Below are 15719 nucleotides of genomic sequence, written 5' to 3' on the forward strand. Positions count from 1 at the left end.
AAAAAACAAGAAACGGGCTGTGATTTGAACACAGAGAGACATCAGTTAAAAGGTAAATAATATAACACTATTGATTTATTAACATATTGATGAGATCATCAGTAACAGCAATGCTGTGGCAATGGCATGGTGCTGAAGACACGAGGAGTTGTATCTGCGTGGTGGTGTGCATAAATATGAAATCACTTATCTTGGGACTCTGTTTGAGATTGACTACATTGAGTAAAAAAAACAAAACAAAAAAAAGTATTATTTTTTTCCTAATGATGAGAAGGATTCAGGCTTTAAGGGAGGTCACAGTCTGGCTGGGGGGGGGGGGGGGGGGGGGGCTAGGGGGGGGAAACATTTCTGTCATTGTTGTAAGAAGAATTTAAATGATTTACAGCAACTTAAAGCACTGTTAATTCATCTGGAATTCACAACAATTGACATCATCTAACGGCCTCCAATTATCGTAGTTACATAAGTGGGCTAATTAAGCAGTAGTGGTGAATAAGTACTTTTACTCAAGCACAGTTAAAGGAAGAATACTTTTAACTGCTAAACGATGGTGATATTTTATTATACAGGTTACCGACGCAGTAGCCTCGGAAACCCAGACGTTTTAACCTGCTAACCACCTTGACCAGCTGCGACATTAAAGTGATGAACACACTATTCATTACAATCCAATAATGTGACAGTGAAATGGGCCATTCTGCTTAATGGAGGCTACTTTTACATTTGACACTAAGTATATTTTTGACGCCAATACGTACATTTTTAAACGCAGGACCTTTGCTGTACTTGTAACAAAGTGTCTCCACAATGTGGTATTGCAAATGTTTTTCTTGTACTCTCTAATTAAGACCAATAATCTTGTGTAAAATTCAGCAGAGCAAACGCGCTCAAGTGAGACCAATTAGTTGCAAGTTTAAATTAATCTATAAATACCAGACTTTGACCTGTGCCTCCCAAAGGTAGGCCAATACATTTTGCCATGCAAAGCCATTCATTACATCAATAACGAATGAGTGTGGATCATGAAAGAAAGAGACAGAGAGAGACAGAGAGAGAGAGAGAGACATAGAGCGAGCGAGAGCGAGAGAGACAGAAAGAGAGGCCCTTGAAAGGGAGAGGGGGAGGCTCTTTACATCAGCAATAAAAAGTCAGATATAGTCTTGTTTTGTGGTTTTAAAACCCCTGATATTGTCCCAAAATAAGGCTGTGGGTTCGAGAGGCACACCAAGGTACATCTGAGCTGAGCAACATTTCACTGTGAAAAAGTGTTAAAATTAATACTCGGCATTTTACAGCAGCTATGTTTGTTTTTTCTTTCTTTTTTCTTTCTTCTACTATGACAAAATTAAAACTTGTTCTGTGTACGCTTCAAAATCCTCAGTGTATATTGAAACTCAGGGTTTTGCAGGTGTGTTTTTCAGTGAACAGAGAGAAAGAACAAAGCAAAAACAAAAAAAGACAGAGAAACAGCGTTTAGACGTTCACAGAGCGTTTAAGAGACACAAGTGCATCATTGGCAAAAAACTGCTGGTGAGAGGAGAGCTGCACGCAGGTCCGTTCTGCCACCTGCGTGCACATGCTTGTGTATGTGTGTCAGTGTAATGTACACTGTAAGAATCTTCAGTGTCATTTAACTCAAAAGCATCCCTTTCGTTCCAAATGGAGCAAATAGTTAGTGAAAGTTAGCCAAATTTGTGACCAATTTGCTAAATAAATGAGCATAAGGTGTCATTGCTATTAAGGCTTTCTGTGGTCTGGTTTCCCTATTCTCATTATAAGGGGAGGGGGGGGGGGGGGGGGGTTGTTTTTCGTGCAAAACAAATGCTTGCTATGGATTCAGAATCATTACCCATAATGCTCCTGGGCGGGAAACCCTTTTTGGTGTTTTACCACTTGTTGCAAATTTGAAATTTTCAGAAATCTTTGGTTAGTATTTAAGGTGTTTTTAGAATCCGCCTCGGTCCAAAATGAGTTAAAGCAGAATGAAAATGTGTACATTTTGCCTGCATATAGGTTGTTAATGGTACCCCAACTTTAAACAGCTCTAACAAAGTTTCCCAAGGGAGTTGAGAGGTGACAGTAGACATCTTTATTAACACATTTGTGAAGAAAGCTATTGGTACGCATTTATTTTGAAGATTGGTCACACATTTGGCAAACCTTTGCTAACTAAAATGAGTTATTAACACTAATGATTTCAGTATGTCGGGTTTATTCAGTCAGTGTATCATTGTTTGTCATTAAGCGTATTTGCGTTAAATACTGTGTGTGCGTGTGTGTGTGTGTGTGTGTGTGTGTGTGTGTGTGTGTGTGTGCGCGCATGTGTGAGCAAGCACTTATCAAAGAGGTAGCAGAGAATAGTCAGAGCAACACAAAGAATTTTCCAACAAAACAATCATCTAGTGTGATCTAATCTGAGAACAGCTTATTTACCTGCTGATCAACACATCTCTACAAGACCTGTTCAAATTCACATCCACATTTCAATTCAGGACATTACATAGCTTCTTTTTTTTACCCCCGTAATCGTTCAATACACCATATGGGATACATACAATTTCCCCAGGATACTATTATTTTGACAATATTGAGAATATAAATCACCAAAGACCTCAAATCTTTGTCAGAATTCAATTCAATAGACCTTTTTTTCACAGCAGTCATATTAACATGAAATAACATGAAATAGCAGGTACACCCAGGTTAAATTACGGTAACAAAATGAATTAGGGTTCAGTTCCATTTAGTGTAGTAGAGTCTTTCCAGTGAGCCAACATGCACAATAGCAGCACCGCTGACTCTGTTTGACCAGAATGGAACACAACTTTAAAGGTGCAGTGATGTGTTTTTTTATAGTGTTAAGCAGCTATATATATTCTGATAGCAATCATTGCTATTGAGTATTTGTTTAGTAACAGGGGTGTGTCTCTCCAGCCCTTCTGAAGCCCCACTGAAAATGTATATTCGTGTCAGGATACCAATTCTATCCAATCAGGAGAGAGAACACATGCAGAATACAGGATACATAATGTGGACTTGGAAGTGATAGACACAAAGAAATGAGATGACACAAATTCTAAAGTGGAACCCTATACAATTGATGCCGATAAATGGGTACTCGATCCTGATTGGATGAAATAGCAACGCATCTGAAGATGTTTCTTCTGTTGTGTTACAGAGAGATCACTGTTACCCCCCTAAAACTCAGAATAATATAGAGATTTAACTTTTATCAAAAAAATAACTTTTCGTTAAAAAATAACCCCTCAAAATCGATAACAATACCTTTAATTAATATAATTGGTAATACCCGTTTACCTGTTTACTATTTCCAAAATCTGAAATTTGCTAACGTAAATGTCTGAGTTGAAAGTGTTTATCCCGCAAAGGCCATCATGACACGTTGACCAACAGCTAAAACAGTTTTATCAGAACCGATACAGCTTGAAAAATACTTTCCCATTTCCCAACAGCTATCCCAGACGAGGCCAATAGTGTCATCCACTGTGTGAAAGGTTGTCAATGCATCGTTGCCTTAAAGCAAAGTTTCACTTTGATACAGGTTTGTAGTTTGTATAGTTACACAATACCGTTGATTAAAAATGTATATTCCAAGATATGTCTCCTCCTTGAAGGAGACAATTCTGGAATATCAATTTATAATCAACATGGCAACTATTAAAGTAATCTCCCCAATATTTTGAGTTCCATCTTGGCAAGGTAACTACATAAAGTAAACCTCTATCAACATGTCATTTTGGTTGAAGTCAAAATTACATTCAACAACTAGGAATAACCTCCATTCATAACTCCAGTCTGCAAATGGTCAATAGTCAACCATTCTTCATCAATAACATTTAAACTGATTCATGATCAAGTGTCAGATGTTTGTCTCAAAGCATCCATCTAAAGCAAGGGGAAGAGTTTGTACATGGTGTGCACACTGCACCATGTACAAACTCTTCCCCGGAAGTGGCTTGCTGAAATGTGTTAATATAAGCTTTGTAGATATGCCAAAGTGATGGATATAGGCTTGGGGTGTCATTCACAGCATGTTTGTAGGCCTTGATGTTTAAAGCAGAAAGAATATGGCAGTAGAGCCATACAATTAGAACAAGTATCAAGTTCCAGTAGAATTGTCAGAGAATTCCATTTCTGTATGTAGGCCGAGCACAAAAGCAGCATTCATGCTCTTCTTGTACAACAGTTTTTTCACTTGAAAACGTGTCATTTTCATTGAGCGATACGGTCGTATGTCCATAAGCATAAGTTACGGCTGCTTTTAGCACAGAAAATAAACACATGTATATAACACATCTAGCACAGGATCCCAATGTTACAACCCTTAACAGACCGTTCTAAAAACAGAATGGAAAACCTACAACGCATGCCTGCTGAGGGTCACGCTGACATTGAGAGAGGTCAAAAGTGGGGGAAATCCAAAGTGCGATGCAGACATCTACACAGCCTTCTGGACTCGTCCACAAGTTGACACCAACTTAATGAAGCTTGAGACTTGTAAGGTTCGACCAGCTGTCAAACTGTACAAACTTCCATTATCGGAGGGTACCAATCGATGACCGGGTCATCACTATTTACAAGTGTCACAATGTTAAAGCATGAAAGCAACTGCATGGGTTTAAGTCCCTTCATTTGTCATTGCGTTACTACGAGCCGGCAATTTATAATCTAGAGAATGGATAGGGCTTGATGTCAGGGTTCAACCATGTATTGGGAATCACTGAATGAATCAGATAGGACCATTTGTTTTCCAGAGCCTAAATTCTACACTGGTTTAGCATGACATAAGATCTACATAAAAAGGCTAATTTATACTTTGACGCAACAACAAGTGTTGCTTGACTCAAGTAGTCATTATCATCGATGCAAGCTACGTGGTCTTGAGACAAACCATAGATTAAGTTCAGACTTTTGTAACAAACTGTAAATTAGAACTGGTACTGAGTTAGATTAGATTAGATCATAATAACGCTTTGTTGGAGCAAGATCTAAAAGCTGGTTTTACTGTTCAGTTTCTTCCAAAGATAGGGTTTTGATGCTTAAACTCCAGTTTCACTCTGACGTTTTGAAATAAACTTGTTTGTACAAGTAGGTACGGTATAAGTATGGTGGATAGGTAAATAAGGTAATTAAGGAAAAGTAAGGTAAGAAATGTTGGTAAGGTTAGGTAGGTAAGGTAAGTAAGGTAGGTCCTGAAAAACTGACAAATCAATGGCCCTTTGATCTGCAGGCTTATTGTAAGATGCATTGACGGGAAACACAATCTTCCAGCATTGAAACAAAATGAGAAAAATGACAAAAGGAATATACAAAATAAACTTCTAAAATTAGTGTTAAAAAATATCAGATGCTTTATAACAATCACAATCATGCAGAGACCAAAAAAATATATATATTTAATATATATATATATATATATATATGTGCGGAAGGGAGAGGTAGTATGTTTTGGTTAAATGTATTGCCAAAGCAATGTGACACGTTCTCAGTTTGTACAATAAAACAGAGAATGAGGCGGAAGTAAAGCCCAATTTATGTTTTGATGAAAAAGGGTTGTGCAAAAGGGGACGATGGAAACGTGTCCACGCGAGTCAACTAGGGGACGATGGAAACGTGTCCACACGAGTCAACTAGGGGACGATGGAAACGTGTCCACGCGAGTCGCTGCGACACTTTATTTCCTTCGTCCTTTTTTGTTTGTTTTTTTATTTGCACAACACTTTTGCATAGAAGGATAAATTAGGCTGAAGGAGGACGCACAGAGCGATGGTTTACATGGAGAAAACATTGGGATCCGCTTAAATATACTGACTGGTCTACTGGCCAACACGAGCCTACCAGAACAATCTGACATCACAACAACTGGCAACGAGTTTACTGTAGTATCAAAACACTGCAGAGGTTGGTGAGGAGACAGCTTAGTTGAGTGTGTGTGTGTGTGTGTGTGTGTGTGTGTGTGTGTGTGTGTGTCTGAGGTTAAAAGAACACTCAGTAATTTGTGTATGCGTGTGATTGTGGTGTTGAACATATGTTTGGTTCCCTTGTAGTTTATTGTGAATCGTTTGTCTTGTGAATCACTGAGGTATGTTATGCATTTTCCAGCTGAGAATTGGCTGTAGTTAAGTAAGGCTCTGAGGTGGAGATTTCTGACCTGGGTTGAGTGGATGGGGGGTCGTGAGGTGAGAGATAGCAGCCATTTAGGGCCTGCACAGGGCTGTCAGTGTCTCTTAGCTTAGACCGGCTATTGGCTCCTTTTAACTAAGTAAAATGGGTGGAATATAAACCTTACCTTACACACAGATGGCAGCCATTTTAGGTCCATTTGAGTAGACAGTTTCATAGGTTCTGTCTTGGTGACTAAACAGCATGCGATCCACATATTATCCATCAGTTGGGAAAGAAAGGCCAAGCTCTATTTTACAAGAGAACAGAGCTAAAGGAACCCAAATTGCTGACCCCTATAGAACCCTCAAGCAGGTGCCACCTCTCACCTAACTCGCCCCATCCTGCATTCCTTTTTTTCGTTTTTGTTTTTATATACATATTTTCATGTAGATGTTGACGTTGTATGAAGAAAAAAAGTCCACTTGTTATGTCCTTCAACACGAGTCCTATTTCTGTACAAACACAGTGATTATTTTTCTTTCTTTTTTTTAAGAGCTGTGATGAGAGAGACAACACAGTCAATTGTGAAAGGATGTCCCACTTTGGGTTTGGGAGGAGACAGTCTGTCAGATGATGCACTCTCTCTGCCTGTGACAACTTTAAAAATACTTTGTATCTCTTATTATTTTCTATACACATTCTACTGTCTCTAGGGGATTCCGTCCAAATTCTGACAAGCTGCAAACGTCCCATCAGCCCTTGGTGCGTCAGGGTCGTCGAGAACGTCCCATCAGCCCTTGGTGCGTCAGGGTCGTGGAGAACGCGGAGGCCGTTATCGGCTGCTGAGTTAAAGCTATGAAAAGAAATAATCCTAAATGTATTTGGCTATTGCAGAAGAGGCTGTTAGGATGGTTGGCTTGTGAAATGCAAAGGGCCCGTACGCAACACTGTTCCTGCAGGGACAGTTTGTTGAATGTCGGTCGTTGGCCAGTTTCAGTCAGTTAAGAGTCGAGGCAGTGTTATTTTGAGAATGAGCTTTGAACACCTGATCGTGTTTGACGTCGTGGTCCTGCGTCCAGCAGTAGCTTTTGTACAGAGCTTGAATGGGCCTTTCCATCGTGAACCAGATGATTCATTTTGTACAGAGCTTGAATGGGCCTTTCCATCGTGAACCAGATGATTCACGTCACCGTGTCCCTTTCGGCTCAGCCTTGCGGTGTGAAATGGATGCGGTCGTCGGACACGTGTCCTCGTTTTCCCACTCGTATAACGACAGCGTTAATGTCCGTCCGAGAAAAGAACACACCATCGTCACACCGACCAGCTGTTTCGCAAGCCGATGCATTGAAAATCTCCATGGCGCCAGAGAGCGTCCTTGCATGCGATGAAAGGGACACGGTTAGGAAGGCCAAAGGGACATTGGACAGGGACCCATGTGAGTCCACATTGTTTACGTGTCCTCCATTTAAACATCCCTAGCGCAACAACAACAAGAACAATCTCCAATCGAGAAAAAAAACAAAAAAACAGTCCAGAGGGAAAACAATTCCACCAAAATGAAAATATAGATATATTGTTGGCAAAGCTTATCACTTGACCCGAGAGAGGAGAGAAGAGAGAGAGAGGTACGTCCATAGAACTGGAATGGACAGACAGCAGTGTGTCGGCTGTAATTTTGTCGTAAACATTCATAACGTCTGCCAGGGGTTTTTGAACTGGTGTGTGTGTGTGTGTGTGTGTGTGTGGTCAACAGAACCACGACTGGAATGTTCAGTGAAATGATGCCTTTGCCATGCTAATGTGTGGCTCAGCGTTCTGAGTCTCATGCAACCAGCACACATCTCACTGGATGGACTTGCGAGTACAGCGGCCATCTTAATTATTTGCACTCAGCAATGTTTGAACAGGACTGTCCATTCCACTTGTCTGGGCACCTCAGCAGAAAAAAAAAAAAAAAACATCAATCCATTTCCTATTTTGCATAAAGTACTGGAACTCCAGAGCAACAATTCAATTATCTTAGTATTTTGCCTACTTTATCGTTTAGTATGTACAGACTTAGCAAGTGGTATTTACAAACTGGGACCACAGGGGGGCGATGTGGGCCCACAGGTGACATATATCAGAATGTGTTATGATGTTAATATGATGATGATATTGAAGCAATATAATTAAACCTTGCTTAGCTACACCTGACTGGTGTCCAAGTCTAACAAACTGGGCAACATGAATGAGGCTGCGCTTTTATAATATATGAATATGTACAAAACAATCTTCTATGGAGTTATGATTTAACCACTTAATCCCTATATACTTTGTTGTACGTCAAATAGTGAAAGATAACTAAGCGTCTTTACGCATTGTGAGCGTGTACTTGGTCACTAAAGACGTTATGGTTGACATGGTTGTCTGTCGTTCAGGGCATCATAAGGTTTTCATTCCAAACGTCTCCAGCTTATCTTTTTTGAACGATTCACCCGCGCATGATGAACGATTCACCCGCGCATGTGAACGATTCACCCGCGCATGCACACTTTGCTCACAAAAGTCCAGATTACTTTCTACACAGATTATCTGTCCTTTCATTATTATACAATTTAATAACTTTATAGCAATGCTTTTGAAAGAGAAGGGTGTCGCCATTACTGAGTTCAGTGTTAACATTTTGTGTTTGAATTAAAAAACATTTTAATTAGCTTGTGTCGATTACTTAGCTTATTAACCATGATTTTTGTAATCACAATGACTATAGCTTCAATAAAACAATCTCTGTGTCATGATTGTAAGGTCACTCACCCCACCCCCCCCCCCCCCAACGCACGCACGCACGCACACACACGCACACACACACACACACACACACACACACACACACACACACACACAATCTCACGCCATCAACAACACGACATTAGCAGACAAACGTTTCCCTGAGGCAGCAGTAGATGGCTGGCGTTCTGTCTGTCACACACAAGCCACCAAGCCTAAACTGTCGTAGCAGCAAACCTAAACCACACACACCAAATCCAAGTGTGTGTGCGTGTGTGTGTGTGTGTGTGTGTGTGTGTGTGTGTGTGTGTGTGTGTGTGTGTGTGTGTGCGTGCCATGCGTCCCCCTGTGGTCCCGTTAACATTCTTATTTTAATATACTGTACAAAACATTAAAAAATACAGAGCGCCCTCGGGTACGTCTCATCGCTTGCATGTGCGCTCACAGGTGCGATTGTGTGTGTGTGTGTGTGTGTGTGTGAGTGAAGTACGTACACCTGATTAGGTGACGCACACACACACACACACTGACGTACACACACACACACACTGACGTACACACAGCTGCAACATACAAGCAGGGCCTTCAAAACCTCTCCATGATACAGTGGGGACTCGTTGCTATTTTGTTTCCATAGAAACAGCCATCTTTACACACTCTTAAATATAGGTATTAGCTTATATGTAATGATTTGTATTTATTTATATAGAAGTATACATACATTCTTGTTTGGCAAATTCCCCTTTGTCGTATGAACAGGGAACTCCAAACACAGTGGCCCCCTCCACCTCTGTACCTCCATCCACCCATCCATCCACCCATCCATCCATCCATCCATCCTCCTGTTATTATTAACCCTTAACCCACCATTTATTTATTTCTGATTTTTTTTTAAAGTTTAGCTACACTCCATAGATACAAATCATTTGTGTTAATTAATTCACACGTATCTTTAGTACGCTTCCCGCTGGCGTTTGGATTTTAACGTTAACTTCATGTGGCCTCTGTGGAGTGGTCCCATTCATCTGCACCCCCTCCACCCCAAAGCACACAGAGGGTCTGGGTTGGAGAGTGGGGGGGGGTCCCATCCATCTCCTCCACCCCAAAGCAAACAGAGGGTCTGGGTTGGAGAGTGGGGGGGGGTCCCGTCCATCTCCTCCACCCCAAAGTAAACAGAGGGTCTGGGTTGGAGAGTGGGGGGGGGGTCCCGTCCATCTCCTCCACCCCAAAGCAAACAGAGGGTCTGGGTTGGAGAGTGGGGGGGGGTCCCGTCCATCTCCTCCACCCCAAAGTAAACAGAGGGTCTGGGTTGGAGAGTGGGGGGGGGTCCCGTCTAGAGCGCTGGACGGGGGGGTCCCGTCCAGAGTGGGGGGGTCCCGTCCAGAGTGGGGGGGTCCCGTCCAGAGTGGGGGGGTCCCGTCCAGACTGGAGGGGTCCCGTCCAGAGTGGGGGGGTCCCGTCCAGACTGGGGGGGTCCCGTCCAGAGTGGGGGGGTCCCGTCCAGAGTGGGGGGGTCCCGTCCAGACTGGGGGGGTCCCGTCCAGAGTGGTGGACTGGGATACACAGAGGAGAAGGTGTACCTCTTTGTCTCCCAAATACGGACGTCCGGTTCACATCCTGGAAACCCAGACGGTCCAAACGCTGCCTCCCGTATTCCACTACATCCAGAACGTCGGTCGGCCCCCGATTGTGTCGCTCAAATCTCCCGCGGGACGAGGAGGGGCAGGTGAATTAGGCTACCATCTATCTATCCTTACTTCCAACACGTGTTTGGGGAGGGGGGGGGGGGTTCGGGGGAATATCAAGGGGTTTTAGGGGGGATATAGGAAGGTGAGGGTCGGTCAGTGGCGGCGGGGGGTGGTGGCGGTTGGGGGGAGGAGGTGGAGGTGGAGGAGGCGGGGAGGAGGGGGTGGCGGCCCTGTCTTTGCTACGACACCTCGCTCCCGAACACCTCCAGCACCAGCGGGGTGAGCTGCATGCTGTGCTCGGGCTGGAAGGACAGCGAGCGGTACTGCTTGGAGTGCTCCTCGTTCAGGCTGCGCAGGTCCGCCAGCTTCTGGATCATCTTGGCGTAGAGGAGGCGCCCGCCGGGGTGGTTGACCCGGATGTAGGCCTGCAGAACCTCGGACAGGTGGTCCTGAAGCTGTTCCACTCGCGCGTGGTCCTGGACCCCCGGGCGGTCTGGGGAGGGGAGGGGCAATATTCAAAGGCTCAATTTACAATTTTAAGTATTTAGCAGACAGTCGTTAACCAGAGCGACAAACGACTACAGCCTGAGCAATAATTTTGGTGTCCGGTCGTTGTTCTGACGGCACACAATACTAATTACTTTGGACTGATATTTCATCAAAAAGTGCCACATTTTCCAATCAGTTTGAAAACATTTACCTTATAAGCAAACAAAAAAATACAAATAAATTTTAAAAAAAACTTTTGAAATTAAACGCAGCGTCTGACACAGAATGTGTCACCTGCCAATCGATTAGATACAGCCCCGCCCCCACCAGAGACGGCCTCATAAGCCTGATCTATACTTGTGACTAGATTTGATCGAGAGACTGCCATTGGATTTTTTTGAATTTTCGTTTTTTCATGTCATATGAAAGCAGGGAATCATAGCTTCAAATTGACATATTGGTTGTTCAGTTTGACCCACCAGTTTTGGAGATATGGCTTATAGAAAAATGTCTTGCAGGAGTAGTGGAAAAAAGACCAAGCAGAGAAAATGGACTTCTAAGCTTTAGTTCAGTGATCTGTGACTTTAGGGGGCACTGTTTTCCCTTCATTCCTCCATTAGTCAACCAGCAGTGTTGCCATGTCTGCTTATTATAATGAGTTGGCCTTGTTTCTAAAGAAAAATAATGCATAGGCCTACTGTACCAATTTTATAATAATGTATAACCTGTTCATAAAAATGTATTTGACAAAAATAAAGTGTAGTTGATTATTTGGGCTTGTTTTTAAAGTGTAGTTGATTATGGAGAGTTGGTAACCAAGTGGACCCTTATTAGATCTTTAACTATTGAGTGTAAAAAGAAACCTTAAAGCTCCATTTTGTTTCATTTTACACTCTCAAGATATACATAATTGTTAAACATCTGCATTACTTAATTTACAATAAGTCTACACAATTAGAGAATGTTGTTATCTTGATCGTTTGCCTGTTATCTCTCCTTTTTTAAATAGGCTACTGTATTTATTTGGAATTTTGTAGTATGAAAAAAGGGAAAATAACAGTGGCAGATAAATTAGGCCTATGTAAATGTTCCAGATGAGTACAAATAAAAGAGCTATATGAATGAACAGTTAAACCAACAGACAACAGGAAAGTTTGCTCTCAAACTCTCCCAGCACAAATTGTGCCCTCTTGGCTCTTCTCTTAATTCCTCTGTTTCATTAGCCTGTTATTATTATTATTTGTCTGCAGAACCCCATCTGAAAATAATTTATGCCAGGGACAAGATTTGTGTTGTTAAATGCTTGTAGATCGGCTATTTTCGCTTATTTTGGGCTTGTTTTCATATACCGGGTTGCTTATTTCTCTCGCAGAAACTGGCAACCCCGCAACGATAGCCGTTAGCTACATTTAGCTAATATATTGATATCAATCCTGTAGCTAAAACAAGTACATTATCGCGCTATATTACATATCGATGCGATCTGCGTTATTATGACCTTAATTTTCATGGCAGGTACATTCCAAAGCAACTAATAATAACCACGTTATGGTGACATAATGTTACAATGTTTACATTAAATTCATTTGAGTCTTCTTCTTCTGCTATTGGAAATAGGAAGCCATTTCCGCATTTTCCATTGTTGTGATCACCAGTGCCCCCAGCTGGAACATTAGCATGAATTAGCTTTAGGCGGACCAAAATAAACACACTTTTTACAAAATATCATTGTTAATACTTCTTTCTCTGCTATTTCTGTTAGCCAGTTAGTAAAAGACTAGTATTATCTTCCAAAACGATTGTGTACAAAAAGGCGGATTTTTGCGGAATTTGCATACTTTAGCAGGGAAGCTGTATGTGTAGTTAGCATTGGTTAACCCAATGGTTATAACATTAGACATAGTTACATGTTTAAGCATTTATTTCATATTTATATGTCGATATCAGCTCTGACATTTATTTCAGACCTGCTCTAACATGACATGAATAATAATATAGCTTCAGATTATTTTAGACAGAAAAATAAAAAAGGACAAAGAAAATAGTTTTTCAGCTGTCCTCAACAGTTGCCACCCCCGCGATGGCAGTCTGTACATCGTGTGGGGTCACAGTCTTGGTTGCAAGTTTGCAACCAAAAAAATATCTCGCTATATGTGCACTGCTGTGAACTCGAATAGATGGTCTATTTACACCATCTTAGGAAGGAGTATCAGTGAAGCACGGGGCAGGGTGTACGTTATGTTACCTGGGGACAGCAGGCAGACGGCCATGAGCAGCACATGTTCCTCCTAGGTTACAGGACGGTATGTTACCTGGGGACAGCAGGCAGACGGCCATGAGCAGCACATGTTCCTCCTATGTTACAGTATGGTATGTTACCTGGGGACAGCAGGCAGACGGCCATGAGCAGCACATGTTCCTCCTATGTTACAGTATGGTATGTTACCTGGGGACAGCAGGCAGACGGCCATGAGCAGCACATGTTCCTCCTATGTTACAGTACGTTATGTTACCTGGGGACAGCAGGCAGACGGCCATGAGCAGCACATGTTCCTCCTATGTTACAGTACGTTATGTTACCTGGGGACAGCAGGCAGACGGCCATGAGCAGCACATGTTCCTCCTATGTTACAGTACAGTATGTTACCTGGGGACAGCAGGCAGACGGCCATGAGCAGCACATGTTCCTCCTATGTTACAGTACGGTACAGTATGTTACCTGGGGACAGCAGGCAGACGGCCATGAGCAGCACATGTTCCTCCTCATGCAGGTTCAGCTTCTTCAGTCCAACCTGGAACTTCACCAGGGGCTCCAACAGATCCAGAGTGTGTCCCGCTATAGTAGACAAAGCACTCGTTATGCATATTTGCGTACACATGATTCCCGTGATACTGTGAGTCCTTCAGAACTTGTTCTATAACAGTATTACATATTGTATGACTTTCCCTATAGCTACTATCTACAATCCACTGCAGACTATAGGTCTACAAGGTCTTAATACATCATACATCATAGGAGTTGTTCTCAATGGTTTTGGGCTCAGGGCCATAGATCCTATACATCATTTATGTACAGTATGCACACACACAGTAGCCTTTATTCATGTCATCTAGCCTCTGACATCTGAAGAGAGCATATGCTGCTGGGGTGGGTCGTTACGTAAATGTGTAAATTCCCCCTCCAGAGATATGTACAGAGAGAAAACAGAGAGAATATCTGTTTCGGTTACGCCGGGGCTCCACCGGGCGCGTCACGCGTGTGTGCGTCAAAAAACGAACCGGGGCAATTTTAATGCAGTCACGCAACGCAACGCAACGCGGGCAGTGGAGCCCCCGTGTTAGAACTGGCTGAAAATAACTTTGTACGTGGTATTGGTACATTCTAAATTGTATCCAAGTATCATCATCTGTCTCAATAAAGTATGAAAATAATATGACTGGGAAGAAGGTAAAATATTTGGTGCATATTATTTATGGTTCACTGCAAATCTCTACGAATGACATCCTTCTATAAATCTTCATCTGAAAACTAGTCATTCGGCATGTCAAATAACTGCAGTGTAGTAGATCGGTGGAAATGCCTCCCAGTCACACGGGAAAGCCCCACCTCGTGTACTTTTAAAACACAACTAACAATGGTTACATGTCTCAAACATGTGGCCATTGAGACTTTTTAAATCTTATTTCAAATTAGGCTTTAGATATTCTATTGTTTAGGTATTAGACGTTAATAGGTATTTATGTTTTGATGCGATGCACTGTGAGCTTGTAGATCTGCCATTTTCAAAAGATCTGAAAACCTGTGAAATATGGGACATTCTGCGTGATAAGTACTCCTACCTTTGATACTTTAAAGGACAACTTTAGTTTTTTTCAACCAAGGTTCATGTTTTAGGTTGTTATTAGAGAAAGTAAAAGATGAGTTGAGTGTTAGTTTTCTTTCATTTGCTACTTTCTTTCATTTTAGGGATTTTAGCTCTTTTTGACAGGGGGCGGGGGCATTCCCTGTCAAAAACTGCTAAAATCCCTAAAACGAAAGAAACAGCAAATGAAAGAAAACTAACACTCAACTTTTAGTTTCTCTAATAACAACCTAAAACATGAACTTTGGTTGAAACAAACTAAAGTTGTCCTTTAAGTATATTTTGATGCAAATACATTTGTACTTTTACTCGAGTAAATGTAATACACATTGCAGTATTGATACCTTTAAAGTAAAACATTTTCAGTACAATTTCCACCACTGTCTAAAGTGTGAAGTTGACATGATGACACCCACCCTTAGTGACGTCGTTGATGCAGTATTTAAAGTCGGGGCCCCCGCAGCTCCAGGACATGTCCTCCAGGCTGAAGGACTGGTTAGATCGTAGCATGATGATCTCAATGGCGCTGGACTTCAACAGGGCTATCTGGTCCTCGGCGGTCAGCTCCCTGCAACATACAGACACATACAGTACATTACGTCTGGACTTCAACAGGGCTATCTGGTCCTCGGCGGTCAGCTCCCTGCAACATACAGACACATACAGTACATTAAGGGCTATCTGGTCCTCCGCGGTCAGCTCCCTGCAACATACAGACACATACAGTACATTAAGGGCTATCTGGTCCTCCGCGGTCAGCTCCCTGCAACATACAGACACATAC

At 42.2% G+C, this 15719-nt stretch overlaps 1 protein-coding gene across 1 annotated transcript in view; it reads right to left on the minus strand.

The window, feature by feature from the left end:
* Positions 1–10799: 10799 nt before the first annotated feature.
* The window catches only part of LOC306940973 (vitamin D3 receptor A), a 94452-nt gene continuing 89532 nt past the window's right edge, over positions 10800–15719 (minus strand). Inside the window, exons 8-10 of the mRNA XM_079526277.1 lie at positions 15352–15503; positions 13792–13908; positions 10800–11076 (exon numbers count right to left, since the gene is read on the minus strand). Of these exons, the coding sequence (XP_079382403.1) occupies positions 10823–11076; positions 13792–13908; positions 15352–15503 (523 nt within the window). The 3' untranslated portion in view covers positions 10800–10822. The remainder of the gene's footprint in view (positions 11077–13791; positions 13909–15351; positions 15504–15719) is intronic.

The sequence above is a fragment of the Electrona antarctica genome (genome assembly GCF_951216825.1).
Source record: "Electrona antarctica genome assembly, chromosome: 2".
NCBI lineage: Eukaryota > Metazoa > Chordata > Actinopteri > Myctophiformes > Myctophidae > Electrona > Electrona antarctica.